We start from the raw sequence: 16,041 nt of genomic DNA, 5'->3' as shown, positions 1-16,041 counted from the left end.
ACCGACACTCAGGTAATAGTTTTTATTGGAGAGAAGAGCGCTAATTTCAGAGATGAAATTTCTGTGACTTCATACTAATGGAAGCCCATTAGTATTATTTTAATCTGCATTGTTATTATTATTGTTAAATGCTTTAAAATGTTTGCTAATCATATTTCCTATTGTGTGGATCGTCTTTGGGGGTTATCTAAGAATTCATGTTTTTTATTAAATTAAATATAATAAATAATATATTTAATATATCATAAATATTTTGCAATGTGACTTTGTTACTTCAAAGCTCAGATAATGATTCTACCAAAGACAAATAAGCGATATCCCCATAATTTGATTAAAAAAATTATTTAATCCATCTGGAATGTATTTTGGCTTATGTTGTGAGATGTGTATCTAAATTACTTCTTTCTCAAACTCTTTAATAAATGGTTATTTATTAAATACTTTTTCCTTTGTCATTGCTCTGTAGTGCTCTATTCTTATATATTAAACATATATAACATGTTGAGATTTTTCTATATTTTCCCAGATCTAGCACAGTATCAAAAAAGATAAATTATATCATTTTCTATTATGATTTGAGGTCTAGAATGACTTTTCAACCTTTATAGCTTCTTTTTAAAAATAAACCTACATTCTCATTAGCTTATTTTCCCAAATAGATTTTTGTCATTCTATTGCCTTCTAAGAAAACGCAGCTGAGAACTTTATTGACATTATGCTTATATGTATAGATTAATGTGGAAAGCTTTAATAATTATTTTTATATCCAGAAACATAACTTATCTCTTTACTAATTCATCTAATTCTTTTATAATTCACATTAAACACTTTAGAGATATGTCCAATATTATACACGTAAGGAGCAGCATGAGGTAATGGAAAAAAGCAAAGACTATGAAGTGAAACACACACATATACATATGTATCTAGGCTCAAATCGTGTGTGATCTTGGGCAAGGTGCTTAGCCTCTCTGAGCCTCAGGTATTTCCTCTTAAACTGAAGGTAATAGTACCTCCAGAACTGATAAAAAGAGTAGGTATAATGTATATAAAGCTTTTGGAGCATTTATGTAATAAATGTTAGCTATGATCATAATTTTCAATATAACATGTTCTTAGTACTTAGCATTTTACAAAGTTGTTTCATGTGTATTTCAAAGTTATTTCATGTTTCATGTTTCATCTCACTTGCTCTGTTGATTCTCATGAAACTCCATCAGATGATCATGTTGTTGCTATTATCACTCTTCATATAAGACCAAATAGGTACACATGTATCTTCTTTTAAATCAAAAACACAAGCTCACCTCATATCATCATGACATATATAAATGTATTTGTAGATCTCCCACATTACACAATAACCATGTCCCTGAATATTTTATGTTTTCTTTATCTGCTATGATCATTGTAATTGCCCTTTCATTATATTTTCTATTAGTTTTGCCTGTTTAAAGGAATGCTTCTGATTTTAGTATGTTTGTTTCATACTCATCAGTTTTATTGAGATCCTTATTACCCTTTAAAACTATTGCTAATTCTTTTGGTTTTCTGGGTGGTCACATTTCCAAAATCAATCCTATGTTACAGAATCATATATTAATAAAATCAGCCACTTAATTGAAAAATGGAGAAACGTAGACTCGTTATCTACTATGGTATTAAGATATAGTAAAATCTTCTTGTGGGAAACATAAATTTAAGATCTTTTAGCTATTACTAATCTACTTCTTTTAGCTTGTGGATTGTATTACTTTAAGAATTTTTCTCATCAGTCCTGCAAAACTCATAATACCTTTCTTGACAGGAAAGGCTACCATTAGAGTGTGGCAGAAAAAGGAATCAATGAGAAGGCATACATCTCTTTTTTATCTTTGTGGGCTTTAAATATTATTCTTGAGGATAAAGGATAAAAGAATGAGCAGAAAGAAGTATCAACTGCATGCACTTGCATACTTGGAAGAGTTTCTCAGCTTCCTCGTCTCTTCATGCATGGTTGGCAAGCTCTTTCTCATCATAACCTTGACCTTCCACTCCCAAATACATCCATTTTCTTCCTCTTCCCCCCAATATGTTTTCAGCTATGAGAGGATACATTTTTGTGCCTAGACTTGTCTATCCCCATCTACTCTCAGTAGGATTCTTCCTTTAAAAATTATTAATAATAAAATACTATTTTTTCATTGAGTCAGTCGGTTAACACCATCAAATAATCCATTGCCAAAAGCAGTCCAAATAAATCTACTGATGCCTCAAAGATGTTTCATTTTTACTTAATCATGTTTTGTTTTTATATCAATTACAAAAACAAAACAGAACTAGTAATAAAGGTTTAAAAAAATGATCAAGATGACATTTATTTTCACTGCCACATTAGATGACAACCAGCTTCTGGTATGGTTTCAGTACTCACGGGGAAAATGATTAGAAGTGGATGGATTGACACTGTCCCCACTGTCAGCACTTTCACTGCTGGAAACTTCATCATCTGATTCCCGCACAGAGGAGCAGGGTGAGGAGCCGTCAACTTCTTCAAACTTCCTCTTTAAAATTCCACTCATAGCTGCGGCGCTGTCACATGTACCTGTAACAGGAACGGGAGCAACGAAGCATTGAAATATTTGACCGCTAGATGTGTAGCCAAGGTCTCCAGAGTCGTTTTTACGTGTGTGTGTGTGTGTGTGTGTGTGTGTGTTTAATATATGAGCTGAGCCTTTCCTTGAAAAGATCACTAAGCAGTTTTTTTAAAAATATTTTCAAATTAACAAAAACTAAATTAAATTAAATACGAGCAACTATTTGGTTACCAAAATGTGCTTTTTAAAAAGATGCAGTTCATTTTAGTGTAATGTCTCTATTCTTTTTTTTTTGTTGTTGGCAAATTGAGAAAATCCACCTGAACCCATGAAATTCTGTAACGAAAAAAATGCCAATATTTCCTCAAAGTCCTAAATGTTTCTTGCCTTATACAAAATTCCTCTGAAAGAAACACAGATAAGTATGCAAAAACTTCATAGTCTGAGTTTTAAAAATGCAAGAACCTAATTAGCCGAACACAACAAAGCCTATGAAATCAGTTCTAAATTTTAGGGTGTTTCCATTTCAGTACTGCAATAAGATGAGATGTGTTCCCAGGACACCTGGTTACTGAAGCCCTTGCCACGGTTTCAGAAACCTCCTAAGGCTATTTACCTGAGAGATGGTGTTGAGTGGGAAGAGGGATGGGTGGGAGTGGTTTCTCCTAAATGCTTTCTTTAGGATGAATGGGCTTTCCTCTCTCCTTGGGCTGCCCTTTCTTCACCTTCCCCATTTACCTTGACGTATGCATAGTCAGCTAAAGAGCATAAACTTTCCTTGCAGTGTAAGGATATTTCGGGGAATTACCTATATATAAATTAGCTTAAATATATATATGTATATATATATGCACATGGTCTTACATTGCTAAATTAGGTTAACTTCCATCTCATTTATGTCAGCTGATTTTAACTCTCATTTGAGTTCATGAAACCACTCTCTCGTTTTCCTGCCAGAGTGTAGCCATCAGTCCTGTTGACTGAGAGGAAGCAAGACTTAAAACTATTCTAGATACTGCCCTCAGATGTCTCTGAAATCGCCCCACCCTTCTCTGTGCAGATCACACAGCAAGCAGTCTGCCCCGGTCCTTCAGCTGAGCCAGCTCTCCAAGGTCTAATTCTGTAGTTTTTAAGTGGGCTACTTGGATTAGTAGCATCAGCATCACCTTGCGGGGAGGGGGGGGGATTGTGAGAAACGCAAATTCTTGGGCCCCACTTCAGATCTACTGAATCAGAAACTCCCAGGAGGCAGTGCCTAGCACTCTGCATACTCAAATTGGAGGACCACTTGTCTCATTTCTAGTCTGCTCTTCAGCAGCTCCCTTCCTGGGCTCTTCCTTCCTTTGGGGTGTCCGCATACCAGCCCTAGAGTGACATAACTCAGTACTGAAAACCTGGCCAAAATCTCTTCTTTTGCCATCCCCTGTGTGATTTCTCATAAAATTAAGTAGAGTACCAGATGTGTCATAAGTATTTATCATTAATTTCAATCTACTCATCTAAGTACATGTTGTGTAAGTGGTATGTATATGCTTGACTCCTTGAGTGGAGTAGATGATACAAAAGGGAGTAGAATACGTTACCTGCCCTCAAGGAGCAAATATCCACTACGCTCGTTTCATCCCACTGAGAGTACTCCCAAATTCATGTTCTACTGCCTTGTGTTACGAATCCACATCTTTTGCATGACTTATATTAACAATGCAGGTAACTGATAGCCATATGAAGATATTGCAATGTCCACTCTCTGAGAATAAAATCTCTATTCTGACTCTGATTTTTACCACTATTCAAATTAGCATATTATTTTCTCTATCTTAAAGAGTGTGAAATGCATAAAATGTTCATGCATATCTGAGCAGGGTAAGAGAAAAAAAAGATATTTTAAGTAAAGTTCTTGAAATAAAAGTAGGACAGGATATAAATTTTAAAATGGTTCACTTCAAACAAGATGCAAAGTAATTCATGAGGGAGAGACTCCAAGACACAAAGTAATACAAGATGGAAACCCATGTTTAAAAAGTACATTTTTATAATAAGATATTGCAACGAGAACAGTTAAAAACCATACCCTTAAGCTTTATTTCCCCATTCCATCACTCCCAGCATCCTTAGGAAAGGCAGATTTCTCAAGAACCAAGGACATTCAATTGGACCACAGAGAACCATGTTCCAATATTGTAAAAAGTGGTACTCAGTACTCTTCTTCTCAGGAATAGGAAGGGAAAGTTTTGGAGGGATGATAAGGAGAGTGAAAAATCTCTCTTTCTTTTTGTTATCACATTTGGGACTGGGAAGCAAGGAAGTTGCAGGTTAGATATAATTTCTGTCTTCATCTTTGAGATTGAAAGAGCCTGAGCTAGACACAGCTCAAAAGAAAGAAGGGACATCTGACCACTTAGTTTGGGATTAGTATGTAAGCTGGAAATCAAAAATTCAAATAATTACAGAAGGGCATAACCTTAACATATACCCATGATATTGGTTAAGTGCTGAATTTAACCAGTATTATTAAATGCAGCAAGCAAACATAGCACTTGTTTAGTTCCATTGCCTTTAAAAAGTACTTATGTGAGTGCAACAAAATGTCACAACAAATTATGAGAGTCAAACGACCCATTGTTTATAGGAATATAACCACTCATCTAAATCCAATGGTGGAGTGGTAAAAATGAGCATGTGGTTTTCTTCTTCTTCTTTTTTTTTTTTTTTTTTTTTTTTGTGGTTTTCTTCTACATCATCTACGCTTCTCACTAGGGAGGAAAGAATACAAGAACTGGGGAAGGCCCTGTTAAGAAAGGAGTTGTATATACCTAGTTTGTTTGCATTATGTATTGGTTTTCCTAGAATTTCAGGATGACAGTATGTGGCTAGTTAGGTACAGATGCAAGTGAGTAGAATGAATGCCTGTCTTATGGCTGCCACAGCTCCTTAAATATACACTTATCATATTTTTGTTCCTAAAGATGAGACATAATGAAACTTCTTGGATATGAAGCCAATGAAAAAGTGGTCAACATTTCAAATTGGCTTTATATAGCATCAAAGCCCAGAGAACAGAAGATAAATCTGGACAGGCATTAATTTGTTCTAAATATGAGAAGCTGAAAGTCTAAGCCTCAATAACAGCCATTTTAACACAGCTACTGTTTTCCAATTCATGAAACATATGCTAGTCAAGAGCGTCACCATTTCTCATTTGGACTAGGACAAGAGCTTCCTAATTATTCTCTCCTATCTACTACTGTTTGCTTTCGATGTGTTTTCCAGGTTGCAAGCAGAATGATAAATCTAAAATGCAAATCTTATCATGTCAGTCTACAGCTTAAAACTCTTAAGTGGCTTTGGATTGTCTTAGGATGAGTTCAAAATCCTTAAAATGGCTTATAAAGTCCTTAGCAATCTACTTTGGCTAACCTTTTCAGCGTCATTTTGAGCCATTGCCTTGTCGTCACTATTTTAGCTCTCATAATCTTTCAGTTTCTCCAACCTGCCATTTCTCTCTGGCCTACAGGCCTTTTGATATACATTCCTTCCAATCTCCTTTTTAATTTATTTTCCCATAGCATTTACCACCTTCCAAATCCATTATATATTTGATGTTTATTGCTGACCATTTTCATCCCTTGCTAAGAGATACAAGGGCAGGGATCTTTGTCTTCTTTACTATTGTACCAATGGTCTAGAAACAGTACCTTATATATTATAGGTGCTCAATAGATATCTGTTGATGAATGAATGAAACCCTTCTATACTTTAATTACTTTATCAATGTCTGTTTACTCTGCTAGACTGAAAGCTCCACAAAATAAAAATCATGCTCATGCTCATCTCATTGACCAGTCTATCCCTCCTAACAAAATATCTGGCATTTTTGATTGAATGAGAATCAAAAGGAAAGATGAAATTGACCTCGAAACATCATACAATTTTTTTTTTTTTTTTGCTTGCAAGTAACCCAAAAGCAAATTCTAGCTAACTTAAGCACACAGACATCTGTTGGAAAAATACTGAACTAGTTCATGCCATCTAAGATCGAGCTGAAATCCAAAATTAAAGAAAGGCAGGAATAAGGATAGCTTCTAGGATTATGACTGTAGATATTCCTTGATCTTTCCTCTACAGCACCACCATCACCGTCAGCAAGTTTGAGCCCAGCAACTTCTGGGTCTCACAGTTTAAAGTTTCAAGGAGTAAGAAACATTTTAGCCCATCTTGGGTCAGGGGTCAGCTCTTTGATCACTCAGCTGCATGGCCAGAAGGCAAAGAGCCACTCAATTAGGTACTACTCCAGAGAATCTCACTTGGAGGCCTGAATAAGTTCAGTTGCATTTCAAAGCCAATGTTCTCTCCTTGTCTAAGAGACACTGATTTATCGTCTTTTTTCATTTATTAGTATAGTCTATGAATTCTCCACTTGGACAGCATCCCCTTTCCCTGCACCCTCATGCCCTTTCTGTTGCCAAATTTAATTAATAACCACTTCATTATAAAACTCCAATAAGCATCTTGTGATCCTGGATAGCCACTATTCTTGACTAACATATACTATGGTTCTTAAATTTTTATTAGATGTAACCATTGATCAGAAGCCTCTGAGCACATTTAATGAAAAAGTAATAGAAAAGTAATGTTTTCAAATCTCTCTACAAACAAACAAAAAAAACAACCAATGAACTACACTAGATGTTTTATGGTTATAAGTGCGTTTCTTTTGTTTCGTGTATTTCTGGAAAAAAATATCAGAAGCCAGAAGGATGCAGACTGAAGTAACTGGGAGAGCTTCGCTAAGAATGCCAAAACAAGAAGCTGGATAGAAATGTACATTTTAATGCATTTGGAAGAATGACTGAAACTAACTTTGGGTATTTGTTGGGATCTTGTTCATATCACTCTCTTCTGACAGTGTAAAAATCTCATAGATTTCATAGGTGGCTCATTGAGTTCTTATCACCCCACTTATATTCATCTAATGTTTAACCCCATTTTCTTCTTTTACTCTGTCCTTATTTAATAATGCTTTGCTCTGTATTGTAAGGAAATTATCACAGAAATATGCCTTAAGAATATCATCAATCCCCAAATTCTGAGGAGTGAGTTATCTGATTTGTAGAACCACTCTATGGCTACCAGGTTTAGCAAATAAAAATACAGAGCACCCAGTTAAATTAGAATTTTAGATTAAAAAAATCACCTTCAAGATATATTTGTACTTATTATTTGTTGTTTATCTGAAATTCAAATGTAACTAGGCATCCTGCATCTTGCCTCTTGAGAAGAAAGAAGAATGACTATGAAATGAACAAAACCATCCAAATAAGAAATGCCACTTATCAACTGGAGCTACCAAACATGAATATTTCTGGGCTTTATCAATCAGATGAAACTCAGTAAGTAAAACTTGAAAGGTTATTAGGGTGAATCATGAGTTTATCAAACAAATGAAAAAAGGTGGGGAGGTTGGTAGTGGTTAATAGGTTAAGAACAGGCTTGGCCTATCACTGGTGCAGGAAGAAGGAATTTAAAAGGAAGTAATTCTGGCATGGCAAGAATTTCCTTCTATGAGAACGAGGAGGTCTTTTAGTGAAATGCTGTCTCTTCTCTGGCCAGGTGGAAAAAAAAAAAAAAAAAAGAGTGGTGAGCTCTGAGTTCCCAGTTCATCTGACCTGGTAGGCCCTTATTCCATGGAAGCTGCTGAGACCATAAGCCTTACATGGTATCCTCTGAGGTAAAAAAGGGTTGCATCTGGAATCCCAACGTTCACTTTCTCCCTGGGGCCTGGGTTTATCCTTCGCATTACTTCCCTGCTAGTTTTGTAGTTAACCCAAGTGAGGCTCATCTTTAACTGCAAGGGTCATTCACAGGGACATGTGGTGTCTTGGTGATGTGCCGTACATCAAGGGGCACGTTACCTTGCATTACAACATGACAGGGAGGACATTTCTTCATGATTAATCAAAGAACTAAATCACTTATTTTATGATCTCATCAAATTCTTCCAACAGGCACTAAAAGCTAAGAAACTATGATAAAATTCTACTGCAAAGACTTCGATAAGATAAGCTTGCTTGCTTCAAACAGTGATGGGCCTGGGGCCCAGGAAACACCAATGTTGGGATTAAATTGCATAGAAAAAACAAACCTACTTTTCTTTACTTTCTTTCAGAATGGAAAGCAGTTTTGATGTTTCTTGTGGTTGCCTCACCAGATTAATGATGAGCTGAGCAGCACTGCAAACAGGTTGACGAAAATACCGGTGTGTGGCTCATCTGTGATAGCAGGTGGGAAAAGCCTAGCTGGCAAAAGCAAGATTATTCACAATGTCACACTTCATCAGCCAGATTGTTACTGGGCCAGATAGAGGATGAAGAGGACAGTTGCTCAATTAATGGTGTATAGGTTTTATTCCAATATTTAAGAAAGCAGAGATTAGCTAAGAAAAATCATACTGTGTTATTTTGAATTCTTTGGCATGATACCTTTAGTTATCCAGATGTGTTCCTATTGGGATATGATCTTAATCATATTAAATGTATTAAATCCTTTTCACCCCCAATTTTTTTTAAGCCATGAGTTTGAGTAATCTGTGATTTTCTGCCCTAATACTGACATTACTACTGCCTTGACACTAACTAGTCTGTTAATCAAACACTGATTGTGGACTAAAGTCTCTGTGAAATAAGAAAAGTCATTGCTTTAAGAAGCTGGCATCAGATGCTATGCCTTGAACACTTATCACTCAACATGTTCTCAGAACTGTGCAGCTCTCTTATTAAAAAAAAAAAAGAGGGGATATCTTCTTCCACAATATTAGGACCATTTCTGATTTAACCCATTTGGCAAGACATGCACATATCTGCCGCCAAGAGGATAAGGATTTGGCAACGATCTCACAAGGTAGCATCCTGCAAGGTGTTTCCACGGGGCACCTCCAATGTGAAAAATGCTGCTGGTGGCTTGCCAACAGGAGAAGCGCAAGTTGGCCAAATACACCTCTCTTGCCCAGGTGCCTGCTTCGGCCAAGAACCCCAGGGGCACGCCTGTCTAATGAATATTTTTGTTGGAGGAATGATTGCAGGGTTCCCCAATTATGTATGAATTCCTTGTGCCAGAGTTGCCCGTGACCTTGAGTTAAAGGTCTGAGTCACTTTATGTGCTTGGGATCTCAACATTTTTGCAGCTTGCCGATTTGCAGCTTGAGAATTTGATGAAAGAAATGAATGCTTTCCATAGGGGAAAAATAGGGCACATAAGCACAACTGCATGCCATCCATCTGTGGACTCCGTGGTTAAGAACCTCTGCTCTGGTGATTTACACCATTCCCCTAGCTTTGGTGGATCTCCAGAAACTGGAGAAGTGATTCATTGTGAAAATTAGTTAAAAGTATCAAAGAAGTTTGAGAATCTGTTGCCTCTTATTCCTTTTACCAACAGGGCCGTCCTCTTCCTAGGGCAAGGGTCCTTCCAGCTCTCGGTTCCTCCTGCTGTCGCACCAAGGGCCCTACTTGGCCTAATCTCAAGGGCCCAAAGGCCTAGTCTCAAGGCAGACATTCCATACCAATTTTAGGGCTTGCTTTCTTCATTCTTCTCTTGGCTGCCACCTACTTCTCTAAGACAACCACTGAGAACTGACCTCCTCTGGAACTTTGTGGCTTGGTAAATCGTTCTAGGTTGCAGTATAATCTCCTCAAAATAGCATCTGTCTTGGGGAAATTGTAGTTAGATTGCCTTGTTCCATTTATATAATACCAGTCAGCTTTTAGTGAGCACCTACTATGGGCTAGATCCTTTGCGCCTATTCTCTGTATGCAATTGTTTTCCGAATTTTGCAAGGGAATCTTAACAAGGGAAACTAAGATTTCAGAAATCTAGATAATTTTCCCAAGAAGTCTGACCCAACCTTTCTCTGAAAAGTATTCCGTGACCAGCACCACAGTGTAGGTTAAGGGACCTCTCTGCACTGACAGCATGTGGTACTTATCAAATTCTACCATAATTGCTGGCTTACCTGCCATTCTCTCACACTTGACTGTAAGGTTCCTCATGGACTGAATATGTACTCAAGTGCTTGCTCAGTAAATGAATGGTCATCAATTTGTGGAGTCTAATCCTGGATCAGCTACTAACAAATGGTCTAATTTTAAGTAAGAGGATTACCTCCTTGGGTCTCGATTTCTACTTGTATCAAAATAAGGGGCAGACATAACTGGTAAGAATAGGCTCTGATGCAATATATTCCCCATACCTGGTAGTGAATGATAAAAGCCATGGCCTCCATCAAAGGCAGGTGCCTCTTAATTCTCCATACCATCTTCCCTCACTATATGCAAATGACAAGGGCTTAAATTGACTCAGGCCCTGCAGATAAAGGCCTTGCTGATCAATGGCTCATCTACCTACTAGTGGTAAAAGTGCTCTTTATGACTCTCTGGCTGGGGGACCCCAAGAAGCTTCCCACGTTACCTGCCATTAAGATTAGTACCAATGTAAGAAAGACAGAACTTGATTTTTAATGCTTCTTCACCCTAAACATTGATCACTAGTTAGTATTTGACAAGACGGCACCAGAATACATGTGAACTAGAAGCCAAAGTCCTCTCCTAAAGTTCACCTCCAGGTTAACTCTTTTACTTAGCAGGAAGAAAGAAAACAAACCAAGAACATGATAAAGCTTTTAAAACTGTTGAAAATTGATCAAGTTCCCATTGTAAGCCTATTTTTCCTACTCTAAGAAAAGTGCCAATGAAAAATTTATTTTATGTGCTTGCTATTAAGACTAAAGAACAGTACTTAGCCTGATTTCTTGGGCGAATAGCAAGACTTACTGCGTTAAGGAGAAAAAAAAAAAGACCTCACATACGTAGAGGCATTTACAATTATTACTGCAAGACTGAAAGACAACATCTTTTTTTTCTCCTTAGCACTTAAGAAGTTTCTCTTCAGTCTTTTAGAAAGCTTCTGATTAAATAGTAAAGTAGACAAGCCAGTGTAGATCAAATGGTATTTAGGGGGTAGGGATGTGATATCCTTTTCCACGAAAGAATCAGCAGAATAGTCTGAAGGAAAAAGAACTTTGAAAACATTTTCTTCATAAAGTAGTCTAAAGTGGACATCAGGGTAATATATGGCCATGCTTTAAGACTATACCCATCCAAGCACTGGGATCCTGCCAGAGATACTGTGCAAAAAATAAAGGAGATTTTAAAAATTAGAATAAATTGAAAAAAGTACTTTGAACATTCTTTAAAATGAATCCCCACCTTAGGCAAGATATAGATTTTTATTACCTCGGGCACAGAACAAATTTTTCAACTATGCAGCTAACATTGCATTAAGGAGCAATTAGTTCAAATGATATAGAGTATAAGATTAAATATCTGGGTTCTAAAATCTTGTGAAGGTTTGACTGGCACTGATTAAAACTGGTTCATAACAGAAGTCCCATCAAACTCCTACAATCTTCTAAAAGTTGGAAACTCACTACTTAGAGAAGTTCCACCAAGTCTTACAAAAGCAGAGAGCTGTGACCCTCCTCCCCTTCAATTTATTCAACATTTGTTACCCAAGTATATTTATCAAAAAGCACTTCTAGGAATGCTACCGAATTTCTTTTGGAAAACCTTATGACTACATCAGTTGATACAATATTTCTAAACATCATTCTGGTCTACAGGAACTTTAAAACAGCAAACCTGTGACAGAGAGATTGTTTCATGAATCAGAGAAATTAGCACTTTTAGCTCATTAGTTAGAATCAGACTCTTTATGCTGCATAACACCATTGGATCAGCAAACATTTCTTGGGTATCTAATATGCCCCAGGTGCTCTCTGTAATTGAAAAGTCCATAGTCTATGGATGAGACAGAAATTCTGGATGGAGCTGAGGTGAATGACTAATATCTCAGTTGTAGGCAACATGGAAATTTGGAAAAGAAAAGTAGAGCAAAGGCACATAGATGAACATTTTTAAAGCAATAAAGGATATAAAATGAGAGCTCATAAAAGTACATATTGCCACAACATATGTGAGGATTTTTGTGGAGACTGTGCTTCCAGTTGGAAAGATTCAAGGTATCTATGAAGCCACATATAGTTTGAACTTTGATGACTGTGGTGCCTGCCTTCTCTACTTGCTGCATCTGAATAGAAAATGGTACTAGGGAGGTATAATCTCCGATAAACTGCTCATGGATTTCTGTTTTTGGAAAACAAGTCTCTTCCTCATCTGCTGAAATTGAAGATGTTTCATCAAGAGTCTTTGTAACTACAGGCTTAAGCTGAACTTGCCTTATCAGCAACACCAGGGGATCAACTCCTATGATTGATAGGAATATCATTTATAAAGTTCTTAAAATGTGCCAGGCATGCATCATGTCATTTCACTTTCATAAAAGAACATAGAGATGATGTACCCCACTGTGCAGATGAAGATGAGGCTTACAGATTTCAAGTATCATGTCTAAGGCCACATGGATTTGAGGGGCAGACCATGTCTTGGAAGTGACACAGGGTTGGAATTTAAACCTTAGCTCCTAAGCACTATCCTCTTCAGTTTCTTCACACTCTTCAAACTTAGAACTCACCTACCCAAGAAACTACATAATAAAGACATTTACCCATCAAGAAAACAACACACTATTTTCCTGGTTGTTTAGTTGTTCATGAATTCCCGTAATTTATAAATCACTATTGGATAGAACAAAATTACCCAGGTTTGTTGAAGTAGTTCTCAGGCTCTTTAAAATGTTAATGGGAAAAAGAAGACCAGAAGAGGAAGCCTCTCCCACCCTCTACGCCCCACCTCAGTACTTTGGACTAGCTCTCATTCTTACAGAGCATCTTTGACACTAAGTTCATGGAATCAACATTCCTTCACATCTTCAGAGTGCATGAGAAGACCTATTCAGCTAGTGGAAATGGGAAGGATGACAGTAACTCCAAAGTGTCTGAGAACAGTTAACATTAAAAAAAAATCTTGTTTCATATGCACCAAAAGATGGACCATATAAAAATATAAAGCCTCTTGTCATCAATGGCTGTGACCCCTTTAGAGTGAACCAATGCATTGCATGCTAAAGTGGCACTGTTGGTCAAGGAACCAGTTTCTGGCAGAGCACTACTTGTAGTTACTTTTGCTTTCTCTGAGAGACTGCAGATAATTAGATGTAAACACGAACACCTCATGAATGCACTTGAACTTCCATTTAGCTATAGCTTTACTCAGCATGACTATAGATAAAGATGGCAATGAACAGTTATTGGGGTTTAATGAACATTTTGAACAATAAGTAGTTCCCTTTACTTGTGAGTTTTAAAATCATCTGTGTTTTAAAATCATGTTATTTTCAGGGATACCATTTAATTTAATTGTATGATTTTTGTCTTTTGTCCCTATTGGACAAAACAGGTTCAAATTCCTGCCGATGGTATAATATGCCAGATTCTCATTGTAGTAACAAGAACTGGAGTTCAAACATGATTTTCAATATCCTGAATATAAGACAAACTAAGTTTTTTTTTTAATGTTTCTGTGCTTACTATACCATGTATGTGCACGTGTTGGAAGTTCAGTATATAGGAAAAGTATGGAGGGATGTTTATCTCCCTCCCTTTGCCTGAGAAAGCCTAAAAGACTTAGAATTTAATGTAAAACACAGTGCATACACTTCATTTTTAAATTGCTCTCAGATGAAGAGCAATTACTATTAAAAAATAATAAGTAGAAATCTGAGAAAACAGTAAAATTATAAAAAGCATATAAATATGTAAAAAGCCTGTACAATTGTATACCAAAAACATCCAATAGCAACACCATTTGGTGTTGGGGAACATTTGGGAAGCAGTTTTATCTTTTCCAATAAGTCCAACGTAATGGTGGGAATAATGATTCTTATGCCATGAAGAAAAGCCTAAACTGATTTCCACTTGCTCAATGAAGCAGAATGATAGTTCTATATTTTGCTTCCATGAAAGTAATTAAGATTTTAAAAAGCTGGCCATTAAAGTTACAAACTTCACCTATTTGGAAAATTGGTTTATTTAGTGCAGATTCTTTCCCAACTGTCCTAGACAAAGTATTACTATAGCACTGCCACATGTCTAATAATATGGAATAAACATAAGTCTTTAAAAAACTATAATCTTATTGTACTTTTCGATAAAAATAATACAATTCTATTTAAATTCTAGAATAGGTGACTAAAAATGCAACCATTTATTTTGATTGTTTCCTAAGAAATGCCAGGTTAAAAGAAAGAAAGAATGCAATTGTTTTGAATACTCAATTATTTTGAGCATTTTCCTTTTATACATTATAAGTCATTTTGCTCTCATTTCTATTTTATAGGCACCAGAAGCTCAGGAGAATGACATATATAGTGATAATACAACGTAAAACCTACACATGTGATTTTAAGATAACAACAGTTATTTGTAGATTTTAGACGATGTTCCATACTGCTAGACTGAGTAAAACATATTTGCCCTAAAATCCTTTCCAAGCTTACAATATGGTCTCTAGTTTTGAGTGATGACAAAGACAGACTGGTAATCAGAAAGCAGGAAATTAATTTTTGAAAAATCATTAAAGATTCCTTTGAAATCTGATATAACACTCTTTCTTCAAGTACACTAACTGCATATCCTTCAATGATTTGTTTTTATATTACTCTTTTACTTTACGAATTTGATTAGAACTGCACTTACACAAATACATTTTTCTATATACATTTAAATATCCAGCCCGTGAACCTACTATGTACATGCTGCTGAGATTTGTATGGAAGTAGTGTGGCTCAAGCTAATGCAAAAAAGACTTCAAAGTTTTGACTGAATTTGCATAGAGACATAAATTATCCAGGATATTCAAAGCCATAAATTTGCTGCAGGACATATATAGCTCTCTTGTGGCTTACGGAAGCACAATTCTCTTTATTTCACATTTGTCTATTACCAAGTTTTCTCCAGGAACCTTCACAGAGTCTCCTTTTTGGCCTGTAGTGTTTTTATTTCTATATTCAGAATGTGCTAAGTGGTAGTGATTGCATTTAAAAGTTAACAGTATTGGATTGCCTAAATGAATTTTAAATTGGGCTCTTTCCTCATCACTGCGCTCTGCTTAGAACACACACAGAGGTTAGTAGACCCAAACTATGGGCATGACCTGAGGTAGAAGTAAAATAAAATTGTTTCAAAATTGTGTTTCAAAACTGTTCAATTAAAAATGATTGACCACAAGAAAGATTTTATTTGGTTGCATATGTATATAATATATATCATATATATTGTAATATTAACATATGTAAAGTGTATCTATACATATTTATACACACACACATATACACATACACATACACACATATAAATATATATACGTAAAACAAAAGTCTACAAATATGGTGTTTGGACCAAAAGACAGCATATTCCATTCAACACACACAAGAAGGAAATTATTTAAAATATACC

General features: G+C 36.2%; 1 protein-coding gene across 3 annotated transcripts in view; it reads right to left on the bottom strand.

The window, feature by feature from the left end:
- The window catches only part of CSRNP3 (cysteine and serine rich nuclear protein 3), a 189,518-nt gene that overhangs the window by 69,889 nt on the left and 103,588 nt on the right, over positions 1 to 16,041 (bottom strand). For all 3 annotated transcript variants that reach the window (XM_025471000.3, XM_049106327.1, XM_049106328.1), the window contains one exon: positions 2,414 to 2,584. In XM_025471000.3, coding sequence (XP_025326785.1) covers positions 2,414 to 2,584 — 171 coding nt within the window. The remainder of the gene's footprint in view (positions 1 to 2,413; positions 2,585 to 16,041) is intronic.

The sequence above is a fragment of the Canis lupus genome, chromosome 36 (assembly GCF_003254725.2).
Source record: "Canis lupus dingo isolate Sandy chromosome 36, ASM325472v2, whole genome shotgun sequence".
Lineage (NCBI taxonomy): Eukaryota > Metazoa > Chordata > Mammalia > Carnivora > Canidae > Canis > Canis lupus.
Note: the sequence above shows the minus strand (reverse complement) of the source record. Positions and strands in the feature narration are given on the sequence as shown.